Genomic DNA, 13,881 nt, shown 5'->3' with positions numbered 1-13,881 from the left:
CGCAAGTATTCCGACGTCACCATGGTAGCTTCTTGCCAGGCCGTGAAGTCTGGACGCGGAGTCGGCCAAGCGTACTCAACCGAAGGTGGAACGACGCGTCCAGAACGCATCAGCTCCCAGCGATACACTTGTCGAGCCACGAAGTTCTTCGCCGCCGTCTCATCAAGCTGGACCTCGCTCGCACTTGGACTTGGGCTCGAACGCAATACCGCGTTCTGGCCTTCAGGTGCTGGAGCCGGGTTCGAGGCATCACCTTGGGGCAACACCTTGGATCCAGAGGCTTGATCCTGCGACGATGACGGGGGCGGGTTTGACGAACTCTGCGGCGAGCGCGAAGACGCATCCGGATCCTCAAGCGCTGACTCCGCCTCGGCTTCCGAATCCTCGATCTCGATCACTTCGACCTTGACCTTGGCTGGAACTACCTTGAGCACTTCCACATCTTGATCCGGCGGCGGAGAGTCCGAAACTCGATCCGCCGCCGGGGGCTCACCCACATTGGCGCCTCCCTCAGATGCCGGCGCAGACTCAGGGTTTTGAGCCTGCTCTTCTTCGACACCTCCAGGCTTGGAGCTTGAACTTGGGGCCGATTCTGCCGCCTCCGTCGACACTTGGTCGTCTTGGGCAGCATTCTCGGTGGTCTTCTGCTCTTGCTCTGCAGCCGCTTTGGCGTCCCGTTCTGCCTTCTTCCGCGCACGATTCTCCCAGCTGATGACATCCAGGTCCTTGTGCTCTTCCGCAAGCAGTCCTTGCGTGCGGCGCGAGTGACGCGTCGCCTCACCACGACTTCCATCACCACGCCCTCCATCTTGTTTGCCTCGTCCTCTCGCCATAAACACTGGTTAGAAGTTAACGATGCCCAACTAATCAATTCCTACAAATAAAAACAACTCGGTGAAATCCGAGGACCCCAAATCCGGGCACGTGTGGAATAGCACCCCACGAGATGTCGCGCCAGAGAACGAGTGACGGGAAGTGCCGGGAAAGATGGCAGCCGACGAGCGTCGGATGGAATACGACGCGTCGGAATGGCCAGAAATGTTAACGGGGTGATGGGCTGTGTGACACGCATACCGGCGGTGGAATCAGGCTAATTCTGGCTGATTCGACGAGCCGGTTCATTCGCCCGGTCGTGCAAACCCCGTCGACCCTAAAACCCGTCAACCCTAAACCCCGTCGAGAAAACCCCGTCGAGAAAATCCCGTCGAGCTCAAGTTGTGATTACGCCACACAAATCAGGTTGAAGGACGGTAGTGCAAGCACGACAGAAGTAAGGATAGGTACAGAGCGGTAGACTTAGCAAGCAGTAGTACAGAGTAGCCAGTAGCAAGGACATAGGATAGGGTAAGGACTCAGTCCCGAAATTTCTCTGAACGACTCAGACCTCTCCCCTCCGGAAGATCGCCAGGTTCTTGAAACCCACCAAGCGTCGGCAAGCAGAGCCGCAAGGAACACGCGGTCCCCCGTCGCTCGCTGGCTCGGGCACTCACCCCCCCCCCCCCCCCTCAAACCCCGTGCTGGAAACGAAGGCACGTAAAACGTATACCGGTTAGGAGGCGCTCGATAACGCGCAGCCTAGACGAAGGACCGCACGGCCTGATAACCGCTGTGCACAAGACCCCGCGTCGGCCCAATAACGCCACGCAACAAGCCCCAAGAAACGCCAGCCCGATAACGCCGCACGCCCGACGGGATCTCCGAGGAAACGCCGGCCCGATAAGTCCGCACGCCCAAGGAACAACCGACGCCCTAAGACAAGGAACAAGCGTCCACTCAACCTCCCCCCCCCCCAACTCTGAAGCTTGCGAAGACTTGGGCTCTATATTCGAAGATACGCTACTCAAGATCCGGGAAATTGCCCGTCGCGACCGCAGATTGGACGCGTCGGGTTTGTGCGAGGGCGATACAAATAGGCAGTTAAGCAGTTGAGCGTGACGTCCACTTGAACACACTACTCAATGGCGAGGGGACCGGAGGCGCAACGAGATGAGTAAGCTGGTAGGTCCACGAGGAGATCCCAGAATACACCCAGCTTCCGATAAACCAATACAATACAGAGTTATACACAACAAACAGCCGCCACTTATTCTTCGACCCTTGGGCGGTGGGTCTTACGCCAGTCGACTAGGCCGATTCCAGAGTACTGGTCAACTCTGGGGCCTCTCGTAACGCGCACCACCCTCTAACGAGGGAAATATACACAATCCAATACAATCCTCTCTCACAAATGCAGTCTCAAAGTCAAACACTCAGGGGACAACCGCTAATAAATCTCCCCAAGCTCAATCAGTAACATGAAATGGGACACCACCCTTACCTACACGCAATGGGCCCAACTAGGATATGGAATGCGTGGATCACTTCAGACGCTCGAGCAAAAGATCCCCACGCAGATGGACTTGATGATGGTGGGGAGCTCCGCGACGACCGTGTCCTTGGCGACCGACGGACCCGATTCCTGGCTGGCAGTGACTCTCGACTTGCGCAGTAGGGGGTAAAACGAACTCTCTGATTGTTATCTGCTAGATTATCGCTAAGATCAATATAAAGGCTATCTTCTTCTGGGTTCTTCTGTGTTCTTCCGTGTTCCTTGCGTGCGATCTTCGTGAATATCTTGACTTGAGTATGCTTGGGGGGGGTTGTATACGCCGACCTCGAAGTAGACTGGATTTTTCATCCCACTCTTCAGTCAGTGACTTCTGGGTACAAATCAGGTCAGGCATCGTCGCTTGGTTTCAGGCTTGAATCCGAGGGTGCGTTTCAGGGATCCTTGATTCTGCAGCACTTGGGTTCCGGCATCCGGTTCCAGGGGACCAGCGGGCGCGACTTGTGTTGCGAGGCTTTGAGCTTGTTCCGGGTGCGCGAGGTAGTTTGTGGGTCTCTATCGAAGCGAGGCGGGACGCCAGCTGCAATACATTCGCAGGGGCGTTTTCGGCATCCCGAGGGTCAACCCGCTTGAGGACGGGGGCGACTTGGACGTAACACTCGATTCCAGGGATTCTCGTCCTGAAACGCGAGCTTCCAAGTCTGAAGGGCCCATCTTCGATCTCACCACACTCGTTCCGCGGAACACCGCCGAAGTCTGGCGAACACCATGTCACACGGGTGCAGCCGGGGCTGAATCCATCAACCAGCCAATCAGAGTGCAGATTTCTGCCACGTCAAGCAACTCACTCCGGCCTCTCGGAAAATCCCGTTTGGCCTCGTGTCATTGGTTTGAAAATTTTGTGACTAGGGTGGGAAATGGTGAAGTACTTTGGTAGTACCGTACATAAACCACTCTAATTCGTACTTAGTGATTGCATTTGCATCACTGTGGGCATACATGTAGTACGACGTCAAGCGACGTCAAGGAAGCGCTATTGTATTTGAAACGAATCAAAGGAGAAATAGAACTCAAGAATTCTCTATAGCTGAATGGCATGGGCCACCAGTCAATAAGGGCAAGGGGCCTAGTGCATGAAATTACCGGTAGGTCGTCCGTAGGGGCCAAGCTCATAAATGTCGAGCGTGCTGCAGTTCACTGATGCTGATTCACGGAGCTATGGATAGCAAGGTTAGTTAACTGGCACCTGCCCCTACTCCGCTCTGCCCACGAGTTGCTCCCTGTCAACTGAGAGTTGTCGTTGAAGCTGCTGGGTTGGCATCTTGCTGACTGGAAGAACAGGGGTGGTCCTTACTTTCGTGTGCGGAGGAGTCATGCACTCGGACTTTCGAGGACATAGACTTCATTTGAACTCGTGCTCTGCGTCAGCAGGCAACTACTGACTCCACTCTGAAGGCGTTGCATGTTGGGATGTCATCTACGAGCTCAAATAACGTGCTACAAACCTTTAGAATAATTATTCTTTAGTTTTCTGAGATCGCCCGAATTCTCTATTAGTTGGTCAAGTCCGCATAAATGGCTCAATGCGTTGCTTCCTCAGATACGTGCATATTGTGTCTTTCTACGGTCTCGTCTAAGGTGGCGATGCCGGGTGTGATATCTTTCCTAAGTCACAAATGAGATTTTTGTGGCATTACTCGGAAGTCAGTGAAGTGTACTCACAATTCAGTAGTACCAGAAAGGTAAACCGAGTTACACGTTACGACCACGCAACAGACTTTTGCCAAATGATGGCACATTTTCGTTAAATGTAGACAAACGATGACCATTTTCGCCAAATGATGGCACCTTGATGATAATTGATGATGCACCTAGCTAATTCACTAAGAGGCCTCAGAGAGACCGTTTGCAACCGAAGCGAAGCGGAGGTCTGCAATGGTCGGTGCGTGGGCCGGATGAGGTATGTCTAAGTAGGAGTTAATATCTAATCCAGACACCGCGCCTGGCCGAAGCCGAGTACTTAGCGTAAGGCACGAGGGGGTGGGGCAGGCCGCGCAGCGGCGCTCCCCGAGCAAAGCGAGAGAGGGGCGGGCCCCCCCGAAGTGCCGTCGCTAAGTCCGCAGGCGCGTGCCAACGCGCGAGTGTCTTACCTAAAGCAGCTGATAATGTCTATCGCCGGTTGGCTGCTGGTAGTACACTCAAAAGTACTTTGGCGCTTAGATATTTAGTATTGCGGGGGAGGGGGGCGGAGATTTTCCCCTACTGAACGGTAGGGTCACTTGGGCAGGGGTATTCCGGGTTGACCAGCCGTACCGACGAAGAAGAGATCTAGCGAGTATTAAGATAAGCATCAATTTAGTTAGGTCAGTAATTCCCAGTAATAAAACTTCAAGTATGAAATATACCTTCCATCCTTGGACGTTTCGTCAATGAAGACGAACTGGTCGGGGCCACTATAGAAGGGCAGAAGCCGAGCCACATACTCACGTCGCTCACTAGGCACACATTCTCGTGCCCGCTTTGTGAGCACCTTCCTGGTTAGGTTGAGGTCGAAGCGAAGTGCTCAGCAGATAGTTGAGTCCGACAGGCTGATCGTGTCTCGGAAGTTAGCTCGCAGCTCGGGGCACAGCTCCTCGAAGTAGAAGCAAGGGTGGTTTTGTACATACGATCGTACAAATGCACACACCTCGCTTGGCCATCTTGACGTCTTGGTCCTTGGTTAATTCTTCAGTACGTTTCCTGTCGTACGAAAGCGACGGTACCAGCGGCGTAAACTACGCACCGATAGACCTAGAACACTAGCTACTGTCGCTGTGTCTATGGAATATACGTACATGAGCACGATCCCTCTCCAACGCATGTCAATTGAGTAGGTCATCTTTAACTCTTCTGTAGCGACGAAAACCTAAAATGGCCGGGCGAGTGTCGGCCATTCAAGCTTTTCCCGAGCTTGTGACTACCGTCTTGACGCCTAGGCGTTCTATTTGAATAAAAAACCTAGGCGTTCTATTCAAGTGAAACTACGAAACTCTGAAGGATGCAAAAGGTAGGCGTTGTATTGAAGTAAATCTAAAAAAAAAGAAGGTTGGTCGTGGCCTCTAAGCTATATTCGCATTCCTGCTACGTCCAACGTAAACTGAGGGCCCAGTCGAGCAAGGCATATCTTCCCAGTTGCCTCAGGAACAGTGTAGGTGAACTCGGAAATCACTTTGCAGTTGTCGTTCAAAGTTTTCACTTCAATGCTGCATCTGTGCAATCTGGATGCTGCAAAAAAGCTCCAACTCACCCCATTTAGCAGTCCCGTTTCTGATCGACTCAATGTAGTCGTGGTCAAGTAAGCCCGTCAATTATTCAAGTCCAGCCATGAAGTCGGCGATGGAGGGTGCGAGGCTGAAACGGAGGCAACGATGAAGGCTTGATATAGTCTCCTTCGGTAGATACCACTCAGGTAGGTCCATGCAAAACCTCTTCTAGATCAGCTTCTTCGTCAAGCAGAGCCTTGTATCTGCGGCGTCATTCATCCAAATCAATACTCGCCTCCAACAGCTCGCGATGCGGGGGATGGAGGTCTTCCACATCAAATGACTGTCGTTTAACAAGGCCACAAACCCGAAATGCTTTTTTGATGTCGGTGGTGTCCTTCATCTCAATCCAGTCCAGAACCTGTTGAGATAGCGTTCGGTAGTGAGGAACCTTGGGGTTACCCTGCTTTGTCTGCAAAGTTGGATCGATCAGCGCTTTGTCGATATACTCATTGAATCGGTCGTTGTAGAAAGCTTGAAAGCTCCTGTTTAGAGCCACATCGAGCGGTTGGGGTAGATTTGTCATGTTCGGCGGTACCAATAACACGAATCCATACGAATCAATGATGTAAAGCACTGGCTGTCGATAAAATCGAGTCTCCGCTCGACCGCAAATTACATGTTCTGCATGCTCCAGCAATATGTGATCGTTCCACATCCCTGTTGGGTTAACATCAATCATGATGTCCTTCGAAATAGCTCCAAGTTTTGGTCTATTTTTTAGCTTGGAGAACAGCACATGGGGCTTTAAGAATTTACTGTCTCCAGTAATCGCGAACGTTGCTGTAAAGCGTTTGTGGCTGCTCCCCCCTTCCGTAAAATTACCTCCCTGGCCCCGCGAGTTGCGATCGTCGAATTAGGTTCCGTTTCAAAATATCTTGGGACCTGGTCAATGTTTATTATGTTGCATGGATCGATGTGATGCTGCTCAATCAGAGACTGAGCTTTCTGAATGAACTCCTCGCACACACTCTTGGCATCAGCAGGTAATGTTCTGGTAGTCGTCTGACGTCTCAACATCAGGTTGTAGCGCGTCGTAAACTTGTCCAGTCAACCCGTTGAAGCCTTGAAACGCTGATATTGCTGCTCTTCAAAGTCACGAGCGATGTTGAGAGCTAGTAGCTGGACATACTTGTCCTAGACCCGCCGTCCCTTTCTGTTTCGCCCCTCGACCCACTCATGAAGCTGTACTTCGAGCTGCTGGTATTCAGGCTTGTAATCCGCACCAGGCAGTCGACGCGTCGTCCGCGTTGATCGCTGTCTGTCCTTCGCAACGTCTTTCATGGCGCCCAACTGCTCAACCCACTTCTGAACTATCGATGACGAGGGTATCTTGTGTTTTGCGGCAAGGGCGACAAACCCAAAGCCGTTGACACATTTCTTGTACTCTCCAGCAACACTGCGCTTGAATCCGATACTGTAGCTATTACGCTTCTTCTTGGCTGACATTCTTAGCGGGGGCTATTGTGTCGCTGGAGGGCGATTGTACAGTGATACGACGAAACGAGAGGCCGACTTCCGCACGAATGGTTGGCAGTCGGCACAAAGGCGCTGGCTCGTCCAACTGACAGCAGAATTGTTGGTAACAAGGAGTTCGGTCATCATATGCCATTTACAACATGTGCTACATTGGGTAGGCGTTCTATTTTGCTATAGCTTCAATTCGAGGGTGAGATAAGATTTGGGATTGTGGACCAACCTCGAATACAACGCCTAGGCATCTAGTACGAGGGAAGACGGTAGCTCCGTAGATCCTTCACAAGAGTGTAGCATGAATCTGTATAATTGGAGGAAATTTGAGAATTCCGCTATGACTGGGTAAAATTTGATGTTATTTTGAGTACGAGGGTAATTCGTGGTGCCAATCACCGTCAAAACAGGCGTAATAACCTAGCCCTCTCTCTAAGCGAGCACTTTCCAAAGTCCGATTTGCCAAAAGAAGTGAAAGGTACAATACTAAGTACTTAGTAGAGTCCGCGTCTACTAGGTACCCCGGGAAATGAACTACAGTAATAGTACTTCTACAATCGAAGTACTGTCACTGGAAACGGTATTTAGTGTGTGTGAAAAAATAGTATGAGTTCGTAAATGGTATCACTTCCATTTGGTGACACTAATTATGGTGAACATGCCACCAGGAACTTCATAATTAGTGTGAGTTCATAATTAGTATCACCTTTTTCATACTATATTTAGCTATACCGCACCTCCCTCACGTTCTCTCACATCCCGACTTCCGCGCGAACAGCACGCCGTCGCCATTATGAGCGCTAACACGGGCCTTTTGGCGCCATGTGGAGGGTGTGGTGACGACGCCGGACCAATACATCGCTGCCCTTCGTGCTTTGTGCACATGCATCCGTTTTGCGGCACTGCCGTTGGAGCCGAAGGTTTTGGTCAGTTCATCATGTACCCGGCCTGCCAAACCAAGGAGCAGGAGCCGCCATCAGCATCTCCGATCGTGGCAGCACTGTCTCTCCAGAAAGAGCGCGGCAAGGTTGCCGACAAAGGGGGTGCTACTGAGTGTCCGCAACATCATAGCATTGATCTTGCATCATTCAATGAGGAGACGAAATCAGAGGATGGGGACGAACCTCCACTTGCCCATAATGACACCGAGGTTTCTGAGGTCCCGGAAACCGAATCAGGCCGCTCTACTCAGCATGTCAGCACAATCCAACAGCGCCGGCGCGTGATTGCATGGTTGGAAAGCTGCATGAGGAAGAAAGGAAAGAAGAACATGTTTGCCCGTGTTGTTGACGAGATTCCCGATGTTTTCATCTCAGCCACCCGCAATGCGAATTTGAACAAGGCCATCAATTGGTGGAAAAAGCGGGAGACATTTTGCGAACGTGGCGCGGTTAGTATCTCGACTCGCAGGGATACCGGAAGGAAGCGAGTCAACACTAAAGCTGTAAAAGGACGTGGCCGGCGAAGAAGTGCGTGGGTGGATTGGATATATCCTCGGCTTTGCAGCGAGCTTGACCGCCTTCGTAAGATCGGACTTAAGTTCGATTCTGGACTGTTACGTCAGTTGGCGTTGCGTATGCTGCGCCGACCGGATGCCCCAAAGGCGGACGCGAATGGCGTATTGCTGGAAAAGAAGATTAACACGCGCTGGGTGCAGTCGTTCATGGAAACCCACAACATCATACTTCGAGCGCAATCCGGGAAACGCCAGCTAAGTCCGGAAAAGACTGCAGAGATCGAAAAGAGCGTGGCGGTACACCTGGGTGAGCTTAAAAGGGGGTTCGAAAGTGGCAAATACGACGAAAACGTGATTGAGAACATTGATGAAACACACTTTGTCATCGATTTTGACAATGGCAAGACTTTGGGCTTTGGTGGAGAATCGCAAGTAAAAAATAGATTGATGTCGGATTTAGAGCGGAAGATGTATCCAACTTTATATTTGCACCCCAGGTCGCACGCTTCGAAGTACCACAAATTCTTTGCGACACTAGCTTGTATGGATAAGGAGAATTACAATGTACAAGCCAGATTATTCATTACTCATCGTGGTGGTCCGTCACAATAACTAATATGCCCCTGTGTGGAATGTAATCTTGCACTTTCAATATCGCACCCTAAACGCGGGCCGTTCGATTTTGAGCACGGAACTTCTCACAACTGCTTATTATGCTCTTTACAACAGAATGTACAACGCAGGTTGTTGTATTCCGATCAAGTTGTCTGTCATTATGTTTTGTGAGGTGGGTATTAGTATGAGTGTGACTATTTAATAATTGTTCCTCACACTAAATAGTATTAGTGTGTAATTTATCACACTCACACCAATTGCGGTGAGGATGGAAAAATCAACCTCACACAAAATAGTACGAGTGATACTAAATACCGTTTCCAGTGTACCGGTACAGGGCCCTACTCGGTTAAGGAGGACACTCTACAAGAATAGTATACCGCATAGTACTACGTAGTAGTATTTGGTATCATACGTTAAATCTCCATCTTTTCCGAGCAGAAGCAGTAGTAGTAGTGCTTTGGGAGTCAAATGCAATGTGGAATATATATTCATACGAACGCATTTTGGGAACTAATAGGTCATGCGACTAGATGCTGGATTCAGTTCGACGCCGTGCTATTCCTTACGTAGTATGGCTCGTCCTGGTACTCAGCCGAGCAGTACGGGAACGTGGCGCCGCCTTCGTCCGGGTTGAACAGGTTCTTGCCAGCGTAGATCATCACGTAGCAGCCCACAACACCGCAGACGGTGGCAATCGTGATGCAAATGGTCTTCTCCCACACCGGGATCTTTCTCCAGAACACCTTCACGTAGAAGATCAGCGGCAGGATCAGGCTGCAGACCGTGATGGCAGTGGCGCCAGTGAAGTCCACCAAGTCGAGGAAGTGGTCCTTCACCAGAATCGAGGCCACCGCCAGGATCGCAATCAAGGCGATACGAACCAGGACATATCGAATCACGTTCACACCGCCCTTGTACTCCGACAGGTCTTCCTCGCTCCTCGTGACCGACACACGCTGCTCGTGGGCGTTGCTCTCGAGGTCGGGGACGGCAGGCGCTGGCGTAGACGCAGCAAGGTACGACATTTTTTCCTCAATCTCGACCTCGCGCTCCTCGTTGTCAATGGCGAGGGGTTCCGTCTTGTGCATGCCGAGCACGAGACGCTCCGCCATGAAGAACGCCGGGTGCAGGATCGTCGAGAAGGCAATCGACAGGTGTAGCTGCATGAAGAGGTACGACATGACCACCGCGCCACGGTTAGCAGTGAAGCCCAGGGTCGTGGTGCTGTACGGGTCCGAGATGTTGACGATGGAGAAGAGCAGGTTGCCCGAAAGCTGGCATCCACCGGCGACGTAGCCGATGATGGCGATGGCGAGGAAAAAGGCCGAGGCGAGGCCAAGACTGACGATGATGACGCGCGGCATGCGTTCGGGCTGCGAGTGCTGACGCTGGAGGTCGGGGATCACGATGGCAGCAGCGTAGGCCAGCGACAGGTTGCCGAAGGTGGTGAGAACCTGGTGGAGAGTCACATCGGGCGTGGGCGGCGTGGGGTGGCCGCGCTCCTCGTACAGGAGAATCGCAACGCCAATGACATCAGCGATGATCGTGCCAAGGCACCCAGCCACGGCCATACCAGCACTCTCCTTCAGCGTCGGGATGAGCGCCACCGGGATGACGAGCGCAGCCATGAAGATGATCCAAACAGTCTGGCTGAACGAGTCGGGGAACAGCACGTCAAGCAGCGTGCCGCCCAGCACGAGGAACGCGCACGGGGCGAGCAGGCACACGCCCATGTGGGAGACCACGACGAAGAAACGGCCCCACTTGCCGGCAACCCATTCACCGAGGTCACCGTAAGTCTTCACCGAAGCCGGAGCCACCATCAGCACCTTGGACAGCAGCACCGTGGCGTAAATGTTGGCGAAGGCCATGAACAGCAGGGCGACGGTGGCGTAGCCCCAGCCGGCGCGTGCGTAGTTGGAGGGCATGCCGAGCGACCCGATACCGCAGATGCAGCAGAAGATGTTGAACGCGATCTTGGAGTCCTCGAGCGTGAAGAGGGGGGAGCGCCCCGACGTAGAAGAGGGAGCCGCCATGGTAGGAGTTGTCGCTTGGGACGGCAAATTGGACAATGAGCTCTGCCGGAGCCGCACCGGCGGGCGTGTCGGTGCTCTGACTGGAGAGCGGGCGCAACAGCCAGCATTTTCCCTTTGGTTTGCGCAAAATTGGTTGAAAGACAACGCGCGCCGCGGTCCGTCTACAACCCCTTGAATTCCCCGTCGTTGTATGTCGCACCGGCAATGCCGGTCCGGCAAGCATGAATGCAACCGGTCTGCAGGCGCGCGGCCGTCTCTGCGCCGACGTAGACCAGCGAAAGCGATCGCGCAATGCATCAGTGCCCCGTCCAATTTCCGACACGTACACGTCGTTAAACCGGCGGAGGTGACAGGCAGTCAAGCCGCCGAGCGCAGCAGCACGGCGAACGAGGTGGTGTCCGACGCTATGGGGCCAGTCGTTCGTTCACATGGCAAAATGGTGGGGCTCCATTACTTCGGAGCCCGTCACATTGGCCCCATCTCGCAGAGCATCCGCATCGTGATGGGCTTGTCGCCAAAAGCTGTTGCCGAATGGAGCCGGATCAAATCTAATCATCAAAGATCGACCTACCAACAGATGGTATGTAGGGCACCGGAAGACGCTTTCTCGATTGCGAGTCTCGGCATCTCGGTAGCCGCGCCCACGCGCGCAGTCGCTGCTTGACGCCAGCCAACACAGCCCTGTACACGAGCGACTACAGTACATGTACATGCATTTTGAAGGCGCCGAGCCTCGACTGACTCGACTCACGACAACCAACTTTTGCGCACGTGCGCTACGTGACTCGCCAACCTGGGAGGTCTCGCACCGATTAAACGGGCGAGCATTCGCTCGAGGCAGAAGCGCTCAGCTGAAACGGGCCCCTTCGTTTATCCGCCTTCTCGGGACTCTCCGTGCAAGCGATCGCTTGTGCAGCCGCGATCAGTGCACCAGCTATCAAGACAACGCATACAGTATCATATGCAGCATACAGTACGTATCTACAACAACTAAGAGAGAGATGTCTGTCAGTCCGTGTGTCACGCATGGCGACTAAATTAGGGTGGTCCACATAATCGTACCTAGGCTGCCGAGCGCAGCGAAGGCGACCCCCCAATACGATATTGCGGGGCCGCAGGACCCGCCCCGGCCTCTGTATTTATTAACCTAACAGAGCGAGTAGTGCAGCGAGCCGACGAGGCGAGCGGAACGGGTGCATAGCAACTAACAACAATTTAATAAATTCTATCCGCCGCGTAGCGGCGGCGCTCGGCTAGTACAGTATCATATGCGGCATATGAGCAGCACGGGCTCCATCGCGCGTACGGTGATGCATGTATTAATACTGTACTCACCGTACACTGCATGCCAATTACGCCGAGTGCGCGCTGCTATATGCATTTTATATGTTATGCATGGATAGATATAGCAGTCTTCGAACACGAAAGCTGTACAGATAATCCTCTTTGGAGTGATATTTCGAATAGGGATACCCTCTGATTAGCACTAATAGAGGCTCTCCCGATGACCAATGGTATACAAATTCAAGTCAAAACATCCTCGTGATACGAGATTAGGCTTTATCACTATCCAGAGACAGTTAACTATGTGAATGTCCATTTCGTAAAGCATGCCGGGCTCCACCACACACGTGAATCGACTCAGATCCTGGGTTCGCGCACATATTATTAAGTTTGACATGTTTGTGATTCTGGAACGTGTATTTATCACATCAGCAACGGTGCTAGACTAGATGTCGCGTTGTAGCTGCCTGTGCAGTGCTCCCAGTTCCATTTGAATAGTGAATAGCGTATCGTCACGCTTCGTGCCATATAGTTGTAAATATTATGCAGAACAAATACTTTTATCGATACCTTTTCAACTTCAAAATGGCAAATTGCTAGTTCAAAATGACAAAACGTAAGTTCAAACTGTCACGAATAGAGACAGGACCGTCTCACAATCTTATACGAGCACGATTGGCTGATACAGCTCACTGTCAGCCAATAGATATTCGGCACTCTGTATTTCTATATATCCCACTATTACAAACAGGTCTAAGTATCGGTTTACAAATTATTGTCGTTTTGATTTTACATTTTGACGTATTGAATTTTCTTTTTGCCATTTTGAAGTTGAAAGGTGTAGGGTTTTAACCACGTATCGAGTGCAATACAAGCTCGCATTTTCACTACACTGGTACCATGAAACGATATTGTACCGTCATTTTGTACAGATTTAGATAGTGATGCCTCTGGATTGTGATAAAAAGTGGTCTCCCGTGGCTATCACTACGGAGAGGATCGTCTGTATCACGCCTAGAAACTACTTAAGGTACGGCGCCACTATAGGAGTGATTTCGAAGTGCCCTTTTTGCTTCGTGATAATTTTTGAGATACTGTATCACCATGCTTTTGGTACAGTGCGCGCCAAAATGATAGGACCACCTTGAAAGTTCTCATAACTCGGTCAATATTGATTATTTTAAGGTGCGGTTTCGATGCTAGTTACAAAACACGCTGGGAAAGATCAGGTATGCGCTAACACTCGCGTTTTTGCACTCTATGCGATAGCTCACATACAAAAAAACTGTTTCTGCCAAGTCAACACAAATTAGGACCACCCCCATCCCAATACAAAATCCTATATAAAGGGAAAGCCTGTACAAAGCGATATGACTGGGGATGGGGATC

General features: G+C 51.7%; 5 protein-coding genes across 5 annotated transcripts; 1 reads left to right on the top strand and 4 right to left on the bottom strand.

The window, feature by feature from the left end:
- Positions 1–20: 20 nt before the first annotated feature.
- PHYSODRAFT_337162 (hypothetical protein) lies at positions 21–833 on the bottom strand (the record flags this gene model as incomplete). Its single annotated transcript, XM_009534789.1, has 1 exon — positions 21–833. A coding segment is annotated over one exon (813 nt), but the record flags the coding sequence as incomplete, so codon positions are not given.
- A 4,596-nt stretch (positions 834–5,429) lies between these two features.
- On the bottom strand, positions 5,430–5,579 carry PHYSODRAFT_517271 (hypothetical protein; the record flags this gene model as incomplete). The annotated part of the gene is made up of 1 exon (XM_009534788.1): positions 5,430–5,579. A coding segment is annotated over one exon (150 nt), but the record flags the coding sequence as incomplete, so codon positions are not given.
- A 1,186-nt stretch (positions 5,580–6,765) lies between these two features.
- PHYSODRAFT_516026 (hypothetical protein) lies at positions 6,766–7,077 on the bottom strand (the record flags this gene model as incomplete). The annotated part of the gene is made up of 1 exon (XM_009534787.1): positions 6,766–7,077. One exon carries the CDS (start codon positions 7,075–7,077, stop codon positions 6,766–6,768), a length of 312 nt encoding a protein of 103 aa, XP_009533082.1.
- Positions 7,078–8,344: 1,267 nt separating this feature from the next.
- PHYSODRAFT_514976 (hypothetical protein) lies at positions 8,345–9,166 on the top strand (the record flags this gene model as incomplete). Its single annotated transcript, XM_009534786.1, has 2 exons — positions 8,345–8,542; positions 8,609–9,166. 2 exons carry the CDS (start codon positions 8,345–8,347, stop codon positions 9,164–9,166), a joined length of 756 nt encoding a protein of 251 aa, XP_009533081.1.
- A 545-nt stretch (positions 9,167–9,711) lies between these two features.
- On the bottom strand, positions 9,712–11,208 carry PHYSODRAFT_515521 (hypothetical protein; the record flags this gene model as incomplete). The annotated part of the gene is made up of 2 exons (XM_009534785.1): positions 9,712–10,108; positions 10,181–11,208. The coding sequence occupies 2 exons, from the start codon at positions 11,206–11,208 to the stop codon at positions 9,712–9,714; spliced, it is 1,425 nt and encodes a 474-aa protein (XP_009533080.1).
- Between the last annotated feature and the right edge of the window lie 2,673 nt (positions 11,209–13,881).

Source organism: Phytophthora sojae (genome assembly GCF_000149755.1).
Source record: "Phytophthora sojae unplaced genomic scaffold PHYSOscaffold_7, whole genome shotgun sequence".
NCBI classification, from domain to species: Eukaryota; Oomycota; class Peronosporomycetes; order Peronosporales; family Peronosporaceae; genus Phytophthora; species Phytophthora sojae.
This window is presented reverse-complemented; position numbering and strand designations above follow the sequence as displayed.